We start from the raw sequence: 19,250 nt of genomic DNA, 5'->3' as shown, positions 1-19,250 counted from the left end.
CTTGACGTCTGGATTGTGATTGTGAGGAACCTCCTTCACCTTGTCAACTAACTTTTCGTAGAGAAGCCCATTATTCATTCCCCTCTCCAATCGTGGTAGTGAGGACAAATGAGACTAGGAGAAAAATCTCTGTATAACAAAGAACGTAAGTGCAAAATTGTCCGTTTATAATGGAATTTTGTTTCATTGCTAGATAGAGAAGTCCCTGGAGCATTATTAAGAATTAAAAATTGGGGGAATGGAAATGAAGGTTCAGATGTTTTGAACCCAACAGAAGAAGAATCTATATCCATTTCTGATCTCCTTTAAGCTCTAAGAAGATTCTTTGAGGGAACGGAGAGGCAAATAAAGTGTACCTCCACAGCAACTCAAGATTCCAGGCTGCATTCTTGCCTGAGACAGTGACGGGGGCCTGGGGTCCTCAATGCTTGGCTGGGATTGATCCAGAAAGAGCAGTGCTTCAGTTGTCACCAAGGACGCCTCCTGGACTGAGTGAGTTTCCAACCAAAGCCCAGGGGATAACATTAAGCCCTGGGGAACACTGAGCAACTAACAATTGCTGAAGGCTTTCTCCGAGCTCATCATAAACAGTGTGCCCAATGTCTCTCAGCTTCCCCAGATCCCAGGAGGTGGGCACCATCCTTCTCCCCATGTTACAAAGAAGGACACAGAGCACTAGCAAGGTCAAGAAACTTACAAAACATCACACAGCTAATAAGCGCCAGGGCCAGGCTCCAGATCCAGTCTACTGATTCCGGAATCCTTAGTTTACTATTCTGTGTGACTGCCTCTACAGAGTTGTTGAAACAGAGATTGTGAAGATGAAGATCTCCTTGGTGATTTCTCAGTCCCTCACTAACTGGTTCCAGAAGGTGAGTGCCATAGCCAAGCAACTCGCAAACGGCTTCTCCTCGGCCACATCACAAAAGCAACACAGAGCTTCCTCTTGACCTGCTCCCAATCATCTCCGGATGTCTCCCTTCCTCCCCACATTCTTGAAATCCTTTCTTCTCTATCTTCGAACTTTTCCTGATGTCTCTAACCTCAGTTCCCCAATCCCTGTCCAAGAAAACCAAATCTATTCTGTTTCAGCAATGACAGTTAAGTCCCATTTCAACACATTATGTATATGAATCAATCCTGATTTCACCATAGAGTGGCTTAAAAGACACTAGGCAATTTCCTCAATGATAATTAATTTTTAATACCTGCATCATGTTGACTATTTACCAGGCATTATTGTAAGACTTTGTGCACATGACCCATTTCAATCCGTATAACCACCCTGTAAGGAGGGAACTATCATTATCCCACTTTATAGATGAGGCAGCAAGCAACAAGATACTAAATAATTGCCTGAGGTCACACATCTGGCAGGTGGTGGAACTATTTTATTTTCAACCTCCCTGAACTTCAGTCCTCCCATCTCAAAATTAAAAAATGAAACACACACACTCACAGGGTTACTCAGCAGAAATGGAGTAAACAGGCAGAGGCAGTTTAACACTTACATTTCCCCTCCCCCTCTACTGTTTCTCAGATCATTCTAAGGCACAATCCAGAATTTTTAAGATTGGAGATAAGAGAAGGGAGAATTTTTAAGAAGGGAGGTAAGAGATGCGGGCAGCATTCTTTTAGATGCGTTCTCCCATTTGTGCAAGACAACACCCTCTGAAGGGAATATTACCAACCCCACCTTGCAGATGAGACATTACAAAACGTGTGCGTGGATGTTCTGCTAGTGACTGAACCGGAATTTGAAGCCACACATGCATGTTGTCTTTCCAATGTTTTTTAAGGAGCTTGAGGACAGGGAGAGCCAAGTCTTCTAGTTCCCTTGTCTTTCTCAAACAGCCACACCTGAACAGTGCGCGCTGTGCAATTCCACATGCAACCAGTGCTTATGTGACCTCCCGTGTTACCTTTCCCTGAGAAAGCAAGATGAAAAGCCAGAATCAAAGACAGAAACAGGTGCAGCCCCATTTACTGGTCCTGCGCAATCAGCAACTCCTCCGATTTTTTAAAAAAGAAGGAGATGGGAAGAAGAAATGATAAAAGGAAAGAGGGAAGAGCCCTGACCGGTGTGGCTCAGTTGGTCGGGCATTGGCCTACAAAGCGAAAGGTGTGCCAATCAGGGTACATGCCTGGGCTGTGGGTTCAGTCTCTGGTCAGGGCGTGTGAGAGGGGAAACCAACTGATATTTCTCTCCCTCTCTTTCTCCCTCCCTTCCCTTCTGTCTAAGAATAAATAAATAAAATATTTTTAAAAAAGAAAAGAACATGAAAGGAGGGAGGGAGGAAAAAATAAAGGAGAGGAAAAAAAAATGCCCCAGACTGCAGAAATGGTAAGAAAACACACACCCAAACTATTATCTCAGTGTTCTCTCATCCATTTCAGGGTTTTTTCCCACAAGTGTATCAGCTACTGATCCTGGAACCGCCTGCTGGTCCTCGCTGGGCCCTTCCGCTGGGGCCTGCAGACAGGTCTTAGAGGAGACAGTCCCCCAGGATCCCATTTCTCAGAAAGGCGGCAGCAGGGAAGAAAAATGTGCTTACTCCGCCCTGACCCAAAGGCTGAGGCCACCACCAGGAACAGGGCGTTCCCCTCAACACAGGATGCCCATTCACAAAGAACACCAGGGGCCTCTATCTCCAGCCATGATCGGCTCTCCACTTCGATGGAAGGGCAGGCAGGCAAGCGGAAGGCAAGAATCGATGGCCGGGAAACTGAAACAAAGGTGGCCCCCAAATGCAGGACCACACCCACTGCCTCTCCTGTTCTCACAGCTAATATTCTTAAGCTGGGAAGAGGACAAGTGCCTGAAGGGTCACAAACTATCTAAAAATACTATCATATCTACTGTGGACTCAGTGCCACGCTAAGACATATGAGCGTGGGAGGGTCCATGAACTCAGAAGTTTGTTAGGACACACCCAGGTCAAGAACCACGGCACCAGTTGACCACAACGAGAAAACAGAGCTCTGTATAAATAAATCAGCACCCTCCTACCAAATCTCCTCCTCAACTTCCCTAATCCGCTCAGAGGGACGTGCAAGTGATGCCCCAGCCCCACGTCCTACTGGGGACCTGGCACCACTAACTCATGCTCAGAAGCTACTGGCATCTGTCTTCTCCTCCCTTTATTTCCCCGGTCATCACCTAAACCACGCTTTCATTAACTCTCCTAGAGGCCAATAATCCACTTCCTGATCACCCGTCTGCCCTCCCCTCCTCCGCCTGCGCACTCTGCAGATTCCTCTTCCTAAGAGAATCCGTCACCTTTATCACCACCGCACCCACAGAGCAGACCACTACAAATGGGCCTCAAGGGTCAGACAACCTGGGCTCAAATTCCGTCTCCATCACTGCCTGTGAGTGCCTCTTTGTAAATCATCTAGCCTCTCTGTGCCTCAGTTTCCTCAACCATAAAAAGGAGACAGAGTACCTACATCAAAGGCTCACGGGAATTAAACAGGTGAGGGCATGTGAGGCACCAAGAATGGTGCTGGCACACTATCAGCGTGATGTGTTAGCTGCTATCATCATTATCATCATCATCCTCATCATCCTCATCATCCTCAAGAGCTCCCCACTGGCTACCAAATAAAATCCCAACTCCACTGACAGGCTCTCAAGACCCTCCCCACATTGGCCCACGCTGGCCCGAGCGAGCCCCAACTGCCCCTGATCTCTACACACACAGCCCTTCCTCTAACTCCTGGTCCCAAAGGGGCACCAGACCGGGCTGTGTTTTCACTGAACCCACTAAGCATCTCCCACCTGCACGCTCCTACCCTTCGCTCTGCCTGGGGTGCCCTGCCTCCTGTCGGTGCCTGTGGAACCCGCACCAGCTCTCAAAGACAAAAACACTGATCCCACCTAAGGCATAGCCTTCGAGAATTCCAGCAGGCAGCACCAAAGGTGTAAACACATCCAGCAGGTTTTGTGGTCCTGTCCCTACCTGCACAATAGCCACTTTCTGCTCCATCCCATGGAAATAACATTTCTCCCCTCTGGGCTTCAGTTTCTTATCTGTAAAATGAGGCATCACAACTTATAAGGTCCTTAAGGCTACACACTGTTTCCTCATTCCAATGGAACCATCTTTCACTGAAGAAGAAGGTACACAGGGGAACCACATGTATTATTTTTATTTTTTAAACGAATAAATTTGTTTTAGGTGTCAAGTTTTGAGGTCATGAAAAAGTGGGATTTTATTAGATATCTAGAATCCCTTTCTCTTCACAATGTATTGATCCTATACTTACACTCACTATTTTCCCAACAGCTTAGAAGACGATTTTCGTTTTATACCTTCTATTATCTCCGTGATGCACACGACACAGCCATTTCGACCTGTCACCTGGAAAACAATGCACTGTTTGCACTACGCCCAAGACAGTAATGAAGAAAACACAAATTAATTCCCCCTGCTCCTCTTTTCAGCAACCAAGAATTCCAGGTTAACTAGTTTTCTATAAAAGTACAGAACCAGCCCCCAAATTTCTTGCAATCACCAGAGTGGAACTTAGCCATAAAAAGTTTGAAAAGCAGCAGAAAATTTAATAATCCCATTACCCTGAAGTCCAATAAAGCCTTTTGGAGCTTTACACTTTGAAGAAACCAGACTGTTTACGCCATTACCCCTAGTATTGCTATAGTTTCCTAGAAAGCCATAAATACACACAATGTAGTTCACCAGAATACCAACTAAGACTACCATAAAAAAGGCCATAAGGAAGACACCGGCCATGAAGTATGGCTCCATGGTACATGCTACAGCAGGTTCACACAGACAAGTTCATTTACTTTGAAAATTGCATTTCTAAGTCCATAACTCATCACTTTCAACTGTGAACAACTTTTAATATAAGTTAGAACTTTCTTTACAGAGACTGTTTTCACACAGGCTAAAGGCCACACTGAACATCAAGGGGGCACTTATGAGGCCATCGCAGCACACAGGAAAAAGCTCATTACATCTGCATTTTCACATGTGCTCCAGCTAGCGCTGTGTTCAGCATCAGGCACCGGGAAGCCTAAGCAACAGTGGAGTCAACGAGCCGGCAGCAGCTGGAAGGCCTGGGGTGCTGGTGTCCGCTCGACAGGAACAATGTCACGGCGGGAATCTCCATGATGCCCCTGGCTTTTCCTTCATGCTGGTCACCTCGTGGTGCCAAGAGGGCTGCTGTGCATTCAGACATCTTATCAGCATTCAGAGCAGAAAGCAGGGAAGGCAATGAAGGACGGTGACAGGCTCATTTGTCAGGTGTTATGAGGACAATAAAATGCTTTCCCAGAAACCTCACCCTTATCCCAGTGGACTCACCCTTAGGTCTCACCGGCCAGAACCAGGTCACGGAGCCACACTAGCTAAATGCAATGCTGGGAAGTCAGGGTCAGGCCTGGTGTGCTGGCTTACACCACCACAGTCTACTGTCTGAGGCTGGTCTCCATGCTACCCTGAATTAAACCCGGGGCTCTTAGCAAAAATGGAGCAGGATGGGGGTACTGGGTGGGCAAGTCACTATGCCTCCATTTTGGGCCTCCACCTGGGCAATAAGAAAGCTGTCCAATAAATAACAGTATTTCTAAAGTGTTTTCTGTTCCCCATTATCAAAAGCATCTATTACATATAAAGTAATATTTTAAAAATTCCAATGCCTATAAAAGCGAACAAAACTCATTTAATCTTTAAGATCATATGCCGTAGGTTTACAGCCATGAGTAGGCAAGCAGAGTTTATTCGTGTACTACCATTTATTAATTATTGTGTTATTTTCCATACAAGCAACTGTGAACCTACTTTTTGGCCCACCCTGTGTATACATATAAACAGGCATAAACTGGCAGTCAAATGGCTAAAAGGTGGTGTGGAGTCTTGCCGCTGTGAGTTCTGCTCACAGCCTGAACACTGCGAAGCTCTGCCTGAGGTGAGGTTCACCTTTCCCGGGTCAGAAAGTCCATGTTGGTGGGGATGCAAACTTCTAAGGTACCAGAGGGGGAGGAGCACCCTAAAATACTTTCCCCACCTTGCTTTCCCTCTGCTTTTATCCACCTCCCTGCCCCTGCCTAATCCTGTTGAGCACCCTGGATCTCCCACAGCATCCTGCCACCCACCTACTTAATGCTCAGCACCTTCCCACCGCTCTTAGGAAACCACCGAAACTCCTCACCAAGGCCCTCGAGTCTGAGTTGGCCCAGCCTCCTTCTTCAACCTCCGCTCTCACCAAGCCCCACTGTGCCGTCTCTGCTGGGGCCACTTTGCTCTCCTTTCCATTCCCTGAACTGTCCCTATTCTACGGACTTGAATGAGCTTTCCTCAGTTCTTCACGTGCTTTTCCCATGCTTCCGGTTACAGATGGAACGTCACTTCTTCAAAGACCTCCCCTAGGTCAGCCTCTGTCATATGGGCCCTGCCCAGTAACTCTCCGTCATGCTACTGCTCGTTCCGCAGTATGCACCACAATCCACATTACCTTCTCTATCGGGTGGCTTTCCTATCCCTAGAATAAACAGAAGTTCCGGGGGAACAGCGACCTTACCCGCCCTACTCACTGCTCTAACCCCAGTGCCCCGCACACAATAAGGCCTCAAGACTGTTAGCTTTATAGTCCTTCTTGCAGGACGAGCATGATGCAGTTGACCTCTCACTCCCCTCTTCATCACTAACCCCTGGGGGTGGCCACCAAACGGACACTGCACCCCAGGATCTGAACCCACCCGCTATCCCTGCAATCCTGATCTTGGAATTCTCTTCTCCCCAACAACTTCTCTTGCTTGTAACCCCTTCCTACTTCTCTCACAATTACCGAAGCAGGCAGCAGTGGTTAGGAGCACAGACCCTGGGGCCAGACGACCTGGTGTCACATCCCAACTGTACCACGTACGACGTGGCCTTACATAAGTTACGTATCTCCTCTGTGCCTCAGTGTCATCCTCTGTAACTGAGTGATTATAGCAGCACCTGGTCACAGAGAGCTGTTGGGAGGATTAAAAGAATACAGACAAAGTGCTCAGAATAGTTCCTGGCTGTGTGCTCACTGTTAATGATAACATAAATAGCTTATTATGAACATGTTCTTTGTTCGCACCAGATATGCACTTCCCTGGACCCTTCCTGTGTGACCCCTGCTTCATTAGGTCCCTTCATGATATCCCATGTCATGTGCCCTCCAAACACCACCCACAGCACCTTCAATTCCACAGCTGACCTTCCCACTACATGATCTGAATCACAACTATTCCCAGGCCTCTGTGTCCTGTTGGAGGAAGACGCTCCCTACACTCGTTGCCTCCCCTTGAACTTCACTGGTTACACATATCTTCAGTGGCCTTCCTCTTCTCTGAACAGCTATGCCTCATAACTTGATTCTAAATGATATTGTTACTGCGGTGAAAACATAAACTCTTTGAGGATAATATGTAAGTATTTTTAATCCTCCAGAGAAGCCAGCATGAAGTCAGCATTATGAGTAGAGAAGATGCAGTGTCAGCTGAGCTACTGATAGGGTCTGATCACCCCTCTCACCTTAACTCTGCCTTGTCCCTTAACAGGAACACGGGGAAGCACTTTTAAGTCTTACTTAAACTTGGCCTTTCTGTGTGAGGAATGGTGATTTCAAAAACAAAAAGTTTCTGTCTCCGGATGCTCAAAACAACAGGAAGCTCTCTTTACCCCTCACTGAGCCCCAGGCACCCGGACAGGATGGTAGCAGGTATGCATGATATTTAGCCAAGTCGTGTTGCATTTATCGGTATCGAGTTCCAAATCAGCGATATGTAACTTAAGCTCTTTGGGGAATTTCTTGTACCCTGGGACATGGAGATCAACTTTTCCCATAATTGGACACCCCCAAGAAAGAATTCAAAGGGGAAAGCAAATGCCATCTCTGCATTTCCATAAACAGATTTTCCATAAGCCTAAAAGAGAATGTCTAGATACACCTTTAATAAGGCATTCTCTATAGAATACTGCAGGCTTGCTAATTTTCACACACACACACACACACACTCTCTCTCTCTCTCTCTCTCTCTCTCTCATGAAAGAGAGGTCTAGAAGGTTCAGAGGCTAACAACAACCTGACCTGTGTCACGACTCTGAAATATGCCCAGTCATTGCTTTCAGAATCCCATGGGTTTCATTTTGCAAGGATCTTGGTGGCCTTCATCCGGGTCACCCGCGTCCACTTCCCCCGAGAACAATGCCAGGTTTGCATAAATGAGCAGTGTCTAGGAAATCTGGAAAAATAACTCCCATTTGCTTTGGTTTCAAAATCGCCTCATAAAATTGCATATTTCTGTTCTTTCCTTTCTGGGGGCTGCTTGCAGAAGATAGGTCTCAAGCCCCCAAAGTCTGGGGTACTTCCTCCCTGCTGCTCACTTCAGCAGAGCTATATGCTGGCCACCCCCTCAGGACAACCCCTTCTTCTCGCCGCTCTCTGAGTGGACGTCTGTCCACATGCACAGAAGGGACCTTCGAAACCCTTTTCATATGGAGTGTGTGGGAACGAGGCTGCTCAACTGTTATGCCACACCCGCTGGCTGGGCATGGGGTCCACTGGTCCTCGGCACACTGCAAATAGATCTGCCTGCAGCAAGAACGCTACCTATGGAAAGAGAAAAGGAACTCACATGTAGTTCCCTCCAGGGACTATTCCTATTCTCATCCCACAGCAAAAGCGGATACCAAGTGGGCTTCTTTCCAGGGTGCTGAAGCCCACTACCAAAGACAACACGGAGCTGCTTGTTCTGTGCTCTCGTTACCGCCCAGGAAGTGCTGGATTCACGGCACCCGTGTGAAGAGACTTATTCATTACAATAGGGAATTGCAAATCTCAACTTCAAAAAAAAAGCAGATGACGGAGGGTTTTTTTTAAAAAAGCAAAAATTTACAAAGGAAGGATTTTTAACTTGGACAGTGGAAATTTAATTTCTTCAGACAGAGAAATAACCTTTTTTTCTTTTTTTATTGTTATGAAAAATAACCTTTCCTTAGTACCGTTAACACGAAGATATACCTATTTTACTAGGCATGAAAATAAGCACTATATTTATGAGTATCTAAAAAATATTGGTAATAGACCAGCCACAGATCGCCACCTTCACCACTTGGGTTCACATGCCGTGTACAAATCTGGAATCTGACTCAGTGATTCTGAGATGCGCAGACAGCGGTGTCCTGGGAGTGATGAGTGGGCCGTCGTGAGACTGTGCTCACTCCACTCCAGAACTGTGGGGACTCGGGTCTAAGGGGTCTCAACAATAGAGGAATTTCCAGAATACTCATCCACTGATTTAATATTTACTTAACACTTATCTATTTTTAAAGTTCCGTAGAACTCAGGGATTGTAATTGGTGAGTCAAAGGTCTTAAAATCTTATAATCAGACGGTAGTGATAACATTTCTAGTCAATATGGTTAAGCCAGATGACAAAGAGGGACTCTGCCAGTTTCAAATACATGGAAAACCCGAATAAGGTATAATTAACAACTTTTTAAGTACAAAGAAAAAGGCAAAATCATGAGAAATAAATCCCTGGGCCAGGGTGGGAGGACAGGGACAGCCCTCCCGCAAGGACGACGGAACGGAAACTTCCCTAGTCTGGACGTGTGTGGCCGTGTCTTTAAAATGTGCAAGCCACCCGTTAGCTTAGCGATCTCACTTCTAGACATTTTTTAAGGAGGAAAAAAGAGTTATGAGCCATGATTAATCTACAAGGATGGCAAAAGACTAGGAATAACCTAAAAGTTCAATAATGGTTGTTAATTACAATATATCATCCAATGTAATAAAGTATATGGTCACTAAATATTGCACACTAGAAGAACATTTAACAGTATCAGAAATTTCCATGATGAGTTCAGCTACAAAAAGCAGGTCATAAAGAAGATGCACAGTCTGATCGCAATCATGCTTCATGTAACAGGTGCACACACACACACAGACTCTAAAGACACGTGAAAAATGCTAAAGATCCTCTTTTTCTTGAGGTTTTGGTATTTACACATTTTTCTAAAATGAATGAATCTTTGTTTTCCCTTGGACAGAATAAAAATCTAATCAGTTTTAAAAATCTTGTGGCCTTTAACCTTTCTCAACTCTTATAACCTCTCTTCATTCACAGAATTTTGTGACTAAAACTGTGAGCCTCCCCGGCGGTTCTTCGCTGCCATCACCGGCATCTGGACAACCCTAGAGGACCTGGCCCACACCAGGAAAACCAGTTGAGACCAGAGCAGGAAGCCCCTCTCTCAGGATACCACGTCATATCTTGGCTGCTCTGGGCAGCGAGACCCACTGGCTGGTAATGATCTTGAGCACTGCTGTCGGGCTCCTGGTCTTGACTCACGTTCCAAAGGTTTCCTCAAGCCCTGGGGAAGTTCAGAATCCCCACCGCACACGCCCTGCAAACTCCGCTTCCACCCAGGCACGCCCTCCGGTGCAGCAGGATCTCTGGGCCAGCGCTCTTCACACTGAGAACTGAGACCTGGTAACGGGTGGTGAAAACCCATTTCATGGGTCCTGACTGACATTTTCAACCACCATAAAAGTTGCTCCTCGTACCGAGGTGAGTCAGCCTTCCTGCATGCCCCTGGCTTCACGGTCCTTCTCTGAGCATCACGGGCTGCGGAGACTTGTGAGCTGCTCTGGAAGGAAGTATACCAGTCTAAAGAGCTACCAATGACACGTGCTTCAGTAAACACATCAGATAACACTGTCCCATGTCCAGAAGTGCATAGAAATAAGTATATGGAAAGAGAATATTTGAAGTATAGAAAAGTATTCAACAAAATGTTAAAAGCAGTTATCTCTTAGTGTGTAGCATTGAGAACTTTTTCTTTTTTAAAATTCTCTATATTAGACATGTATTACTTGCATGATGTTACTCTTTCTGTATTAATTATTACCTTTTCTACAGGAAATGCTCTTCTACAGCCTTCATATTACTTGTGGTTACCAGGTTTAAATAACAGGTAAAAGAGGAGACAAGAGAGAGATGTCAGCATCCTTTGAGGCTGAATCTTTTAGGCCTTTAGGACCCACGTTACCACAAGCTGTGGCCGTGAGAACAGGTCAGTAGACATCACCTAAACAAGGGGTCATCTGAGTGATCAGCGGGTGAGGAGAAAGCCCGGTGGGAAAAAAGGACCCAGACGTGGGGAGCAGGTATACCTGGGCTCACACTGCAGCTCTGCTCTGACAGCCTGCGTTGTTGTTGCAAGCTTCATTTTCTCATCTGTGAAATGGGCACAATCAAATGAACCTTTCGAAGTTAATCCAGTTTGAAGTGAAACCTTCTGGTTAAATCAGGACACAATGTGTGGCATGAAGCAGAGCCACAGAAAAAAACAATGCCTTTCATCGGTGAGTGTGGGGAAGTCAAGAAGGAAAGGCCAAAAGAAATAATCATACGTGCCTGTTACTGTTTCAGCTTTTCAAAGGGCAATTTCTCTAGTGCAGGAAGACCAGAAACACCTGCTGGCAGAGTGAGAGGGAAGGAAAGGCAGAGGGGGTGCCCCGGGCGCCCTGAGGACGCACGCCCGCTTGGCCTGGGCTCTGACAGGCTCTCCCCAGCACTCTGGGAAATGCTCCACAGCAGCTTCCTGAGGACGGTGATGATCCAGAGCCACCCCCAAGCCCAAGGAGCTCCCACGAATATGTGAGCACTGACCACGGACACAGCACTGCCCTCACACACAGAGGAGACACGGGACATGAACATGATTAGTGTCAGAGTTCAGACAAAGCATACATAAAGAGTAACTTGGGATACAAGCTTCCGGAGGGATGGTTAAGAGCTGCAGAATCTGGTGCTGCCAGAGAGGAGAAACCAGTGAGGCTTCCTAGGAGAGAGGGCAACTCTGCGGCACCCTGAAGCCGGAGCGGGGTTCTAGCAGGTTGTCTGCAGACGGATCCGCGTTCCAGAGAGGGACCGCGTGAGCGATGGCACGCTGACCTGAATCAAAGGGCGTGCCTCAGCAGGAGCGCCCACGTAGGCTAGCCTCGGATATCGACTGAGCAGTACTACTGCTAACAGCAACAATAATAGTAACGATTTTTAATCATGAGTAATAAAAGAGTAGTGAAAGAAAACTCGGAGGACTAAAATGTCAGGGCGACCTTCTAGACTAGTGGGGGTGCGCTACACATTCTGGGCAGGGAAGTGGCATGATCGGAGCTATGCTTCAGCAGTGAGATTAATTCAGCTTTTATGAATGAATCTAATTCGAAGGAGCGAGACTTCAGGTCAGAAGCCTGGAGACTGTTGTAACTACCAGTCCAGCTCCTGAGGGCCGGGTCAGAGCGGCGGCTACAGTCAACACAAGGGAATGGATGGGTGCAAGTAAGAATAATTAAGGGTGCGACCGGATGAACAAAATCACCAGCATAATTTAACTCTAGTCTTAACATAAGCAGAATATCTGTTGAAAAGTCAGGAGAGGTCAGCTCTAGCTCTTGCCTTCTTATTTTGGTGCTCAACGGGTGCCATTCCACACTTGTCGAAGGACAGTGTCCTGTCCCAAAACAAGACGGCCTCAAAAGGCAGAGCAGTGATCCCAAACCAGAAGGAAAGAAAATCTAAACTCCCAGTTGCCATGTGAGCCTCCAGAACAGCTCAGAGCACAGTATGTCCCACCGACTCCTGGCTGATGGTCTAACCACGCTTAATAACAAAATTATAAACTGCAGAGAGTTATTTTCCCCCGAAATAGTTTCCCTTCCCTGGGAACAATGCAGCCCTGTTCAGACCCTGGCCGGGCCCAGAGGCCCCAAGTCAACTTAGATTTCTTGTCTTAGGTGACAGGACACAGAGCAGCCGAGTTCATGTTTCCCACCAGGAAGAGTGGCCACTAAAGAGGGTCAGCCAGAGGTTTCAACAAGCAGGTTTATTTAATAACCGGGAGAAGGAGGTACAAAGGGGAGAGGGGCAAGTGGAAAACAAACCACATAACTTAAGTGACGGATTTATCACACTGGACTAAGGGATCGACAATATGGAAAATGAGACGGAAGGCACACACGGATGAGAACCACATTCCAGGGGCAGGGAAGGACATTTCAAGCAATGTGTCACGCAGACACACTGCAGGCCAAGGGACCAATGTGTGTGGCCCGTGGCAAAGGCAGCCACTCACCTACCTTCCCACCAGAAAGACGCACAGCAGAGGCCTCTGAGGATGGCCAGCACGTCCCTGAACCCAGGAAGGGGAAGATAAAAAGACAGTTTTCTCTAGAGAACTCTTGGTGAAAACAATAAGTCAAGTGGAAAAGAAGAGCTTCCTTTCCACTACGGGACAGCAGAAGTCCTTGTGGCCGTGAGCCCGCTGAAGAACTCCGCAGGGGAGAGGCGCAGTGAATCACTCACCAAGACGGTGAAAAATAAGCAAGTCCACATTTGTGAATTCCCGGGTAAATTTACTTCGTGCGCGCCAAGAGCCCAAACTTTAGAGTTTTAACATTTTGAAACAAGAATTTCCTGAATATGTGTTAAGTCAAACCATATGAAATAGGCATTTGGTAGGTCAAATGATACTTTCACAGGGTTCGATCATAGAATGTGGCTTCCAACTCTCTCTTATGGCAGGGATCGGCAAATTTTTTCTTAACAGGCCAGACTATAGATATATTAGGTTCTATGGGGCAAGAGGCAAAATAGAGAGTATGTAGGTATTTATACAACCATTTTAAATGCAACCATTGAAAACTATAGAAGCCACTGTGAGCTCCTACAAAAACGCACCTGGGCTGGCTCTGGCCCATGGGTCACAGTTTGCCGACCTCTGGTCTGAGAATAAAGTGTCAACTTCTGATGATGATACTCTCTATGAAAACTGCTAGTTTTAGAGTAATACAGCAATGCCCTTGGAGGATGGTGGGGTCTATGTGTGAAGGCTGTCTGTCCCACCCCTGTGGCCCTAACCCTGGTGGCTGGTCTGAACCCACACGCTGTCATCGGCTCTCCCTCCCACTGCTGCTCCCAACGATCTGGCTGTTGGGGGAAGGTTAGAAGCAAGCGGTTGTCTGGGTATGGACTTGAGGGTGGTTCGAACTCTCCTACGAAAAAAAACCTGAACTGCACAAGGGAGGGGGACCTAAAGGTGCATATGAACAAGCATCATGATGGACAGGATGTGGGAGCAAAGGCACTCTGGGAAAGTACCCCAAACACACTCCTGATTTGAAGCCAAAATTCCAGAAATTCAAAGGGAAGCAACAAAAATAAGTATCTGAACAGCTGGCCCAAGGCTGAAAGACTAACGGGAACAAGAAAATACAGTTGAGACAAACTCTCCTTTACAGAAATAAGAAAGATCATTAACTAAATGGTCAACAATCATTTTCCTCCTAAGTGACGCGGGGGCAGAGCCAAACAGAAGAGGGCCGCAATTGCAGCTGCTCCCCAAAGACCATGGCCGGAAGAACGCAGTGTGGAGACACGGAAGGCCCCCCCTGAGGGAATCGGGGCTTTCCTCCTTTGGAGAACGTTAAAAAGTAAGAATTGCAGACTCTCTCCCTAACACGTATTCAACAATGACATACCCAAAGGACCTCTCTTCTGGGCCCACAAATTTTTTTTAATTCAAAAGAACTAAAACGATCACGGTGAAATGTTTTTAATTTATGGCATTTGTATTGGTGCAAATGTTAAATATACGACAAAAGGAAAGGAAAGCTAAAAAAGCCCCAAACCTCTGTATGACGGGATGCACAGAAAGGAAGATTGCTGACGGGCACTCCTGGTGTTAAAGGGCCAGAGGATTATTAAAATCCTAATTTAGATAACATTTCTCATCATTCAGTATTAGAAACTTACCCACGAACCATTCACTATCTTGCATTTCTAAACACGGTCAAGTTAAATGTTATAAACCTTCACCAGTTCACACCCCACCGTATTCTCTAATGAAAAATTAAGGAAAGCAGAGGCAGAAGAGACCAATCCCATACGTACAGGAGCTGCCTGGACGACAGTGAGCCTCCGCGTACCGTCTGCCCATAGCGACCAGTCAGCACATCGGCGGGGCCGGCAGTTTCCACGTCCTCGGGAAAGACTGAGAGGGTTGGCTGCGGCGGGGGGAGGGAAAAAAGCAGAAACAAAACAGAGATTGAGAATAATGACTGCATTTTTTTCATTAAAATGCTAATGAGGACCACAAATTTCCCGGTAACTACATTTATGAATTTTTCATGGTCACATCCCAACCGAAGTCTCCCCGTCACTGCAGGCAGGCCCAGAGCTCACTGCTGATTAGCATGTGGCCTCTGTGGTAAGTGTGACAGACGCACAGGTCACTGCAAGTCCATCCATCAGGGCTGGCCTCCAGGGCCCTCTGCGGAAGGCCAGGCACCCCAGGAATATTTTGCTAATGCTCTGTCATCTTCTTCTTCCTTCACGAAAAGGAACAGCAGTAGTTTGGTTCTTTGCTGTGATATCTGAACTAATATCCTGTAAAAACTCTTAAAGCTTGAAAGAAAAAAAAAGGAAATTTCCTGTATTGGGTAGATAGGACGTCGAACTGATTTTTGAGAAAAGCTTTTGACGTGTAACATAAATACAGGAAAGAACACACACCACAGGTAGCGAGCACAATGAATTTTCCCAGCCCGAACACAACCCATCAAACCCCAGAACATTATCAGCTCCCTTCACGCCGCCCAAAGGTGACTACTGTGCACAGATTAGTTCTGCCCATTTTGGTAAACATCACATTGATTTATTGTCATTACTGACTTTTCATTTAAAAACCGTATGTTGAACACCTACTACATGCTAAGCCCCGTGCCAGACACTGGAGCTACAAAGATAAATAAGACACTGTCTCTGTCTTTAAGGAAAGTACAGTCTAGTGGGGCCTAGAGATGCACACAGCGGGCCTAGCAGGGCAGTGACATGGGGGCAGTGACTGACATTCATGTCGAGCAGGGGCACTGAGCCCGGAATGGGGAGGCCAGGGAAGGCCTCCCAGAACATGGGATGCCTGGCATGTCCTCAGGCTGGGTAGAACTTAGCCAAGCTGGTAATGGGACACAGACAAGGGAAAAGGCAGCAGGAGGAATCTGCATGGAGTAATTCAGGGCTGTGGGGTGAGGCCAAGAAAGACGCCGGGGCCAGATCATAACCTCACACACACATCCAAGATCTCTGACTGCTGCCTGCTTACGGACAGCCACTGCTGGGTTAGATCTGTGTTGCAGGCACATGTGTTACTGTTTCTGGGTGGATTCAAGGGGGACAGAGTAGAGGCAGGGAGAACAACGAGGCCAGTTTGGTTGTTAGGTAGGAGAGGAAAGGTGTGAATCGGGACAGTGGAAGTAGGTAGGAAAGGGGAAAGGAAAGAAGAATCAGTACTTGGGAAACACCCAGACACAAAACAACTTGGAAAACGACTACATGTGGGTGAACAGGAGTAACGACTGAGGTACGGAATACAGGAGAATGAACAAGTTTAATAAGGAAGACGTGGGTTTAGTGTGGGGCATGAGAAATCAAGGTGTAGAAGATTCAGGTAGAGACACCATATATCCTTGAGGATAAAGCTTGGGGGAGAAACCTGAGCAAAACATAAAGGCATGTAAGTGTTCATTACACAGAAAGTAGTAAAAATTACATTAGTGGGTGATATCACGGAAGGAATGTAGATAGAATGAGAAGATTAGAATGCGCAGAGGAAAAAGATCTGTTGAATAAGCCCAAGGAAGAAAGGCAGAGAGAGAAGTACCATGGGAAACAATGAGATGAATGAAGACAAGAAATGAAAAGTAGACCTTTGGATTTGACACTTAGGCAGTGACTGGCCACCTTGATAGAGGGAGGTTTCAGTGAAATGGTGCAGGCAGAGATAACAGAGCCCATGGAGGAGGAAAAGGAGAACAGACAGTTGCTGGAGGGATAAGTGCTGACGGAAGTCCACTCAGAGAGCTGAAAGAATCAGTAAAAGAGAAAGGCTGAGAGTATAAGAGGGAGGAGGAAAGGATGGAATGAGATCCCAAAGGAGGCAGGGAATGGGGCAGGAGTCCAGAGGAAGGGGCTGGCCTTGAAGAGGAAGCAGAATCCGCACCCTCCTGATGTTAGAGTTAGAGGGAATAAAGACAAATCTGGTTATAGTGAGTGTGCAGGCAACAGCATTGGGAAGTTGGAGGCAACATACCAAATGAATCAATGTTGTAGATAAAACAGCTGGTGAGACTCTTTGCTGAAACGAGTTGACACATAAATGACTTGGAGACACAGATCTTGAAAATCTTGGTTTCTGGCATGTTACCTTCCAAAATTAAAGTAGTCCGATCCCATTTTAATGAAAATAAATACTATATTCACCAGTACATATCAAGGTGCAAAGGTGCGTTTGTGGGATAAGCACACCCGTAGAACTTAATAGTATTGAAAAATACTGTGTATACAAAGATTCAGAAGAATGCTCTTAAAATGATCTTCGGGTTTGGGTGCCAATGTTTCCAAAGGTTTATATATAGTTTCATTAAGTGAAACCACTACCTACCATCTTATAAGGCTTCAAAAGATGCTTCAATTCAAAGATCCCTCCCAGCACGACTAACATAATGAAAATAGAGTCAGGCAGCTGAAAGCAAAGGCGAGAAGGGAGCGGAGTTGGCAGCGGCACCTGCCCCTGAGATTTCCTAGCATACGTGATGTCGTCCCACTTCAGTCTCCTGTCCACTCTTCAACCTCGAGTTTTGGCAAATACAGAAGTGGGTGGAATGACTTAGTTCTTGGAAAGTATGCCAATAGTGCCCAAAGTAGCAAAGTCCATTAGAAAATCTAATGCGATGGAAAATGCCTTTGAAAACAGGTGTTAGGTTCTGCGGGCAGCCTTCGCAACCTCAGAAACTCCAGGCTGCTCCACAGCATAAACATCCCCAGGCAGCCTTTGGAAGATGACAGCATTTTAGAATTCTAGAGAAACACGTCATCGTCACTGAATTCGGCCAGGACCGAGAGGGTCCCAGAGCCATTTGATGCCTACTGACTGGGCCATTCAACCTTGTATCCCCAGGGCAAGGACATACACAACAAGCAGTCAGTAAGTATGGAATCAATTGATAAACCAATGCATAAACGAAGAGTTCGCACAACTAAGGAGACCAATCAAACCAGTGGGGTCCAACCTGTGGCCCGCAGGCCAAATGCGTCCCAGGATGGCTATGAATGCGGCACAACACGAAATGATAAATTTACTTAAAACGCTCTGAGAATTTTCTGTGACTACGTGTCACAAGGTATAATGTGTGGCCCGGAGTCGCCAAAGAGTTGGACACTTCTGACAGTGAGAACAGAAATAGTCTTTCCACTCCTTCCTTTTCTGCCCTAATGGATTCAGAAACAAGCTGCGAACTGCAGGCAACTGCATTTCCTGTCCTCTGCACAGAGGAAAATCGTTATGCACTCCCAAATAAATAGTGTGTGTTAAGTCAGAGGATTCAGAGAGAATGAAATTGTGAAACACAAAATGCCTCCCGAATGAGAAAATGGGTAGGTGCAAACATTTTGAGCAGGCAAAGAAACAGGAACTGCCCACTGTGCGTCTGTCTGCCTTCTCTCCTGTCCTTCCTGGGAAGGACAAAACATCGTTGCCCTAGCAGCGTGGTGCCGCCCCCCCACACGCTCACTCAACACAGCAACCTGCGCAGGTTCACCCCACTGGGGCGACAGACACTAATACGATAATGAAGGCTATTAAAGGGAGCTGGCTTCCTGTGAAAATCTGAAAATTCACTCCGTTATGTGTCTATGGTTTTGTCCTATTATATATGTATATTATTTATCATTTCACTTCGTTTATGACACGTAAGCTTTGAGGGACCATATTAAATATATTTCACACATCACACAGCAGCACATCATGGTATTGTCTGAAAATAACTTTAATGATAAAGTTTCCCAGAGTGAGGGACAGTAGGTAGGACATTGTTGTTGTTGTTGTTATTGTTGTGTGTACTATGTGACCTTTTTTCTGAACTGTTAGAAAATAACCTGGTCTTAGCCCTGGCTGGGTGGCTCAGTTGGTTACAGCGTCATTCCGACACACCGAGGTTGTCTGTTCAGTCTCCGGTCAGGGCATGTACAAGAATCAATCAATATCAATGAATGTGTCAGTAAGTGGAACAACAAGTAGAAGTTTTTGTCTCTGTCTGTCTCTTTGTCTCTCTCGCTTGCCCACCCTCCATCTCTCTAAAAAATCAATTTTTAAAAAAATTACTCGGTCCTGAAAGGAACCAGGATT

General features: G+C 46.3%; 1 protein-coding gene across 18 annotated transcripts in view; it reads right to left on the bottom strand.

The window, feature by feature from the left end:
* APBB2 (amyloid beta precursor protein binding family B member 2) overlaps positions 1-19,250 on the bottom strand; it is a 317,140-nt gene that overhangs the window by 186,285 nt on the left and 111,605 nt on the right. For all 18 annotated transcript variants that reach the window (XM_053922819.2, XM_053922824.2, XM_053922818.2 and 15 more), the window contains one exon: positions 14,960-15,072. In XM_053922819.2, the coding sequence (XP_053778794.1) occupies positions 14,960-15,005 (46 nt within the window). In that variant the 5' untranslated portion in view covers positions 15,006-15,072. The remainder of the gene's footprint in view (positions 1-14,959; positions 15,073-19,250) is intronic.

Source organism: Desmodus rotundus, chromosome 4 (assembly GCF_022682495.2).
Source record: "Desmodus rotundus isolate HL8 chromosome 4, HLdesRot8A.1, whole genome shotgun sequence".
NCBI lineage: Eukaryota > Metazoa > Chordata > Mammalia > Chiroptera > Phyllostomidae > Desmodus > Desmodus rotundus.
This window is presented reverse-complemented; position numbering and strand designations above follow the sequence as displayed.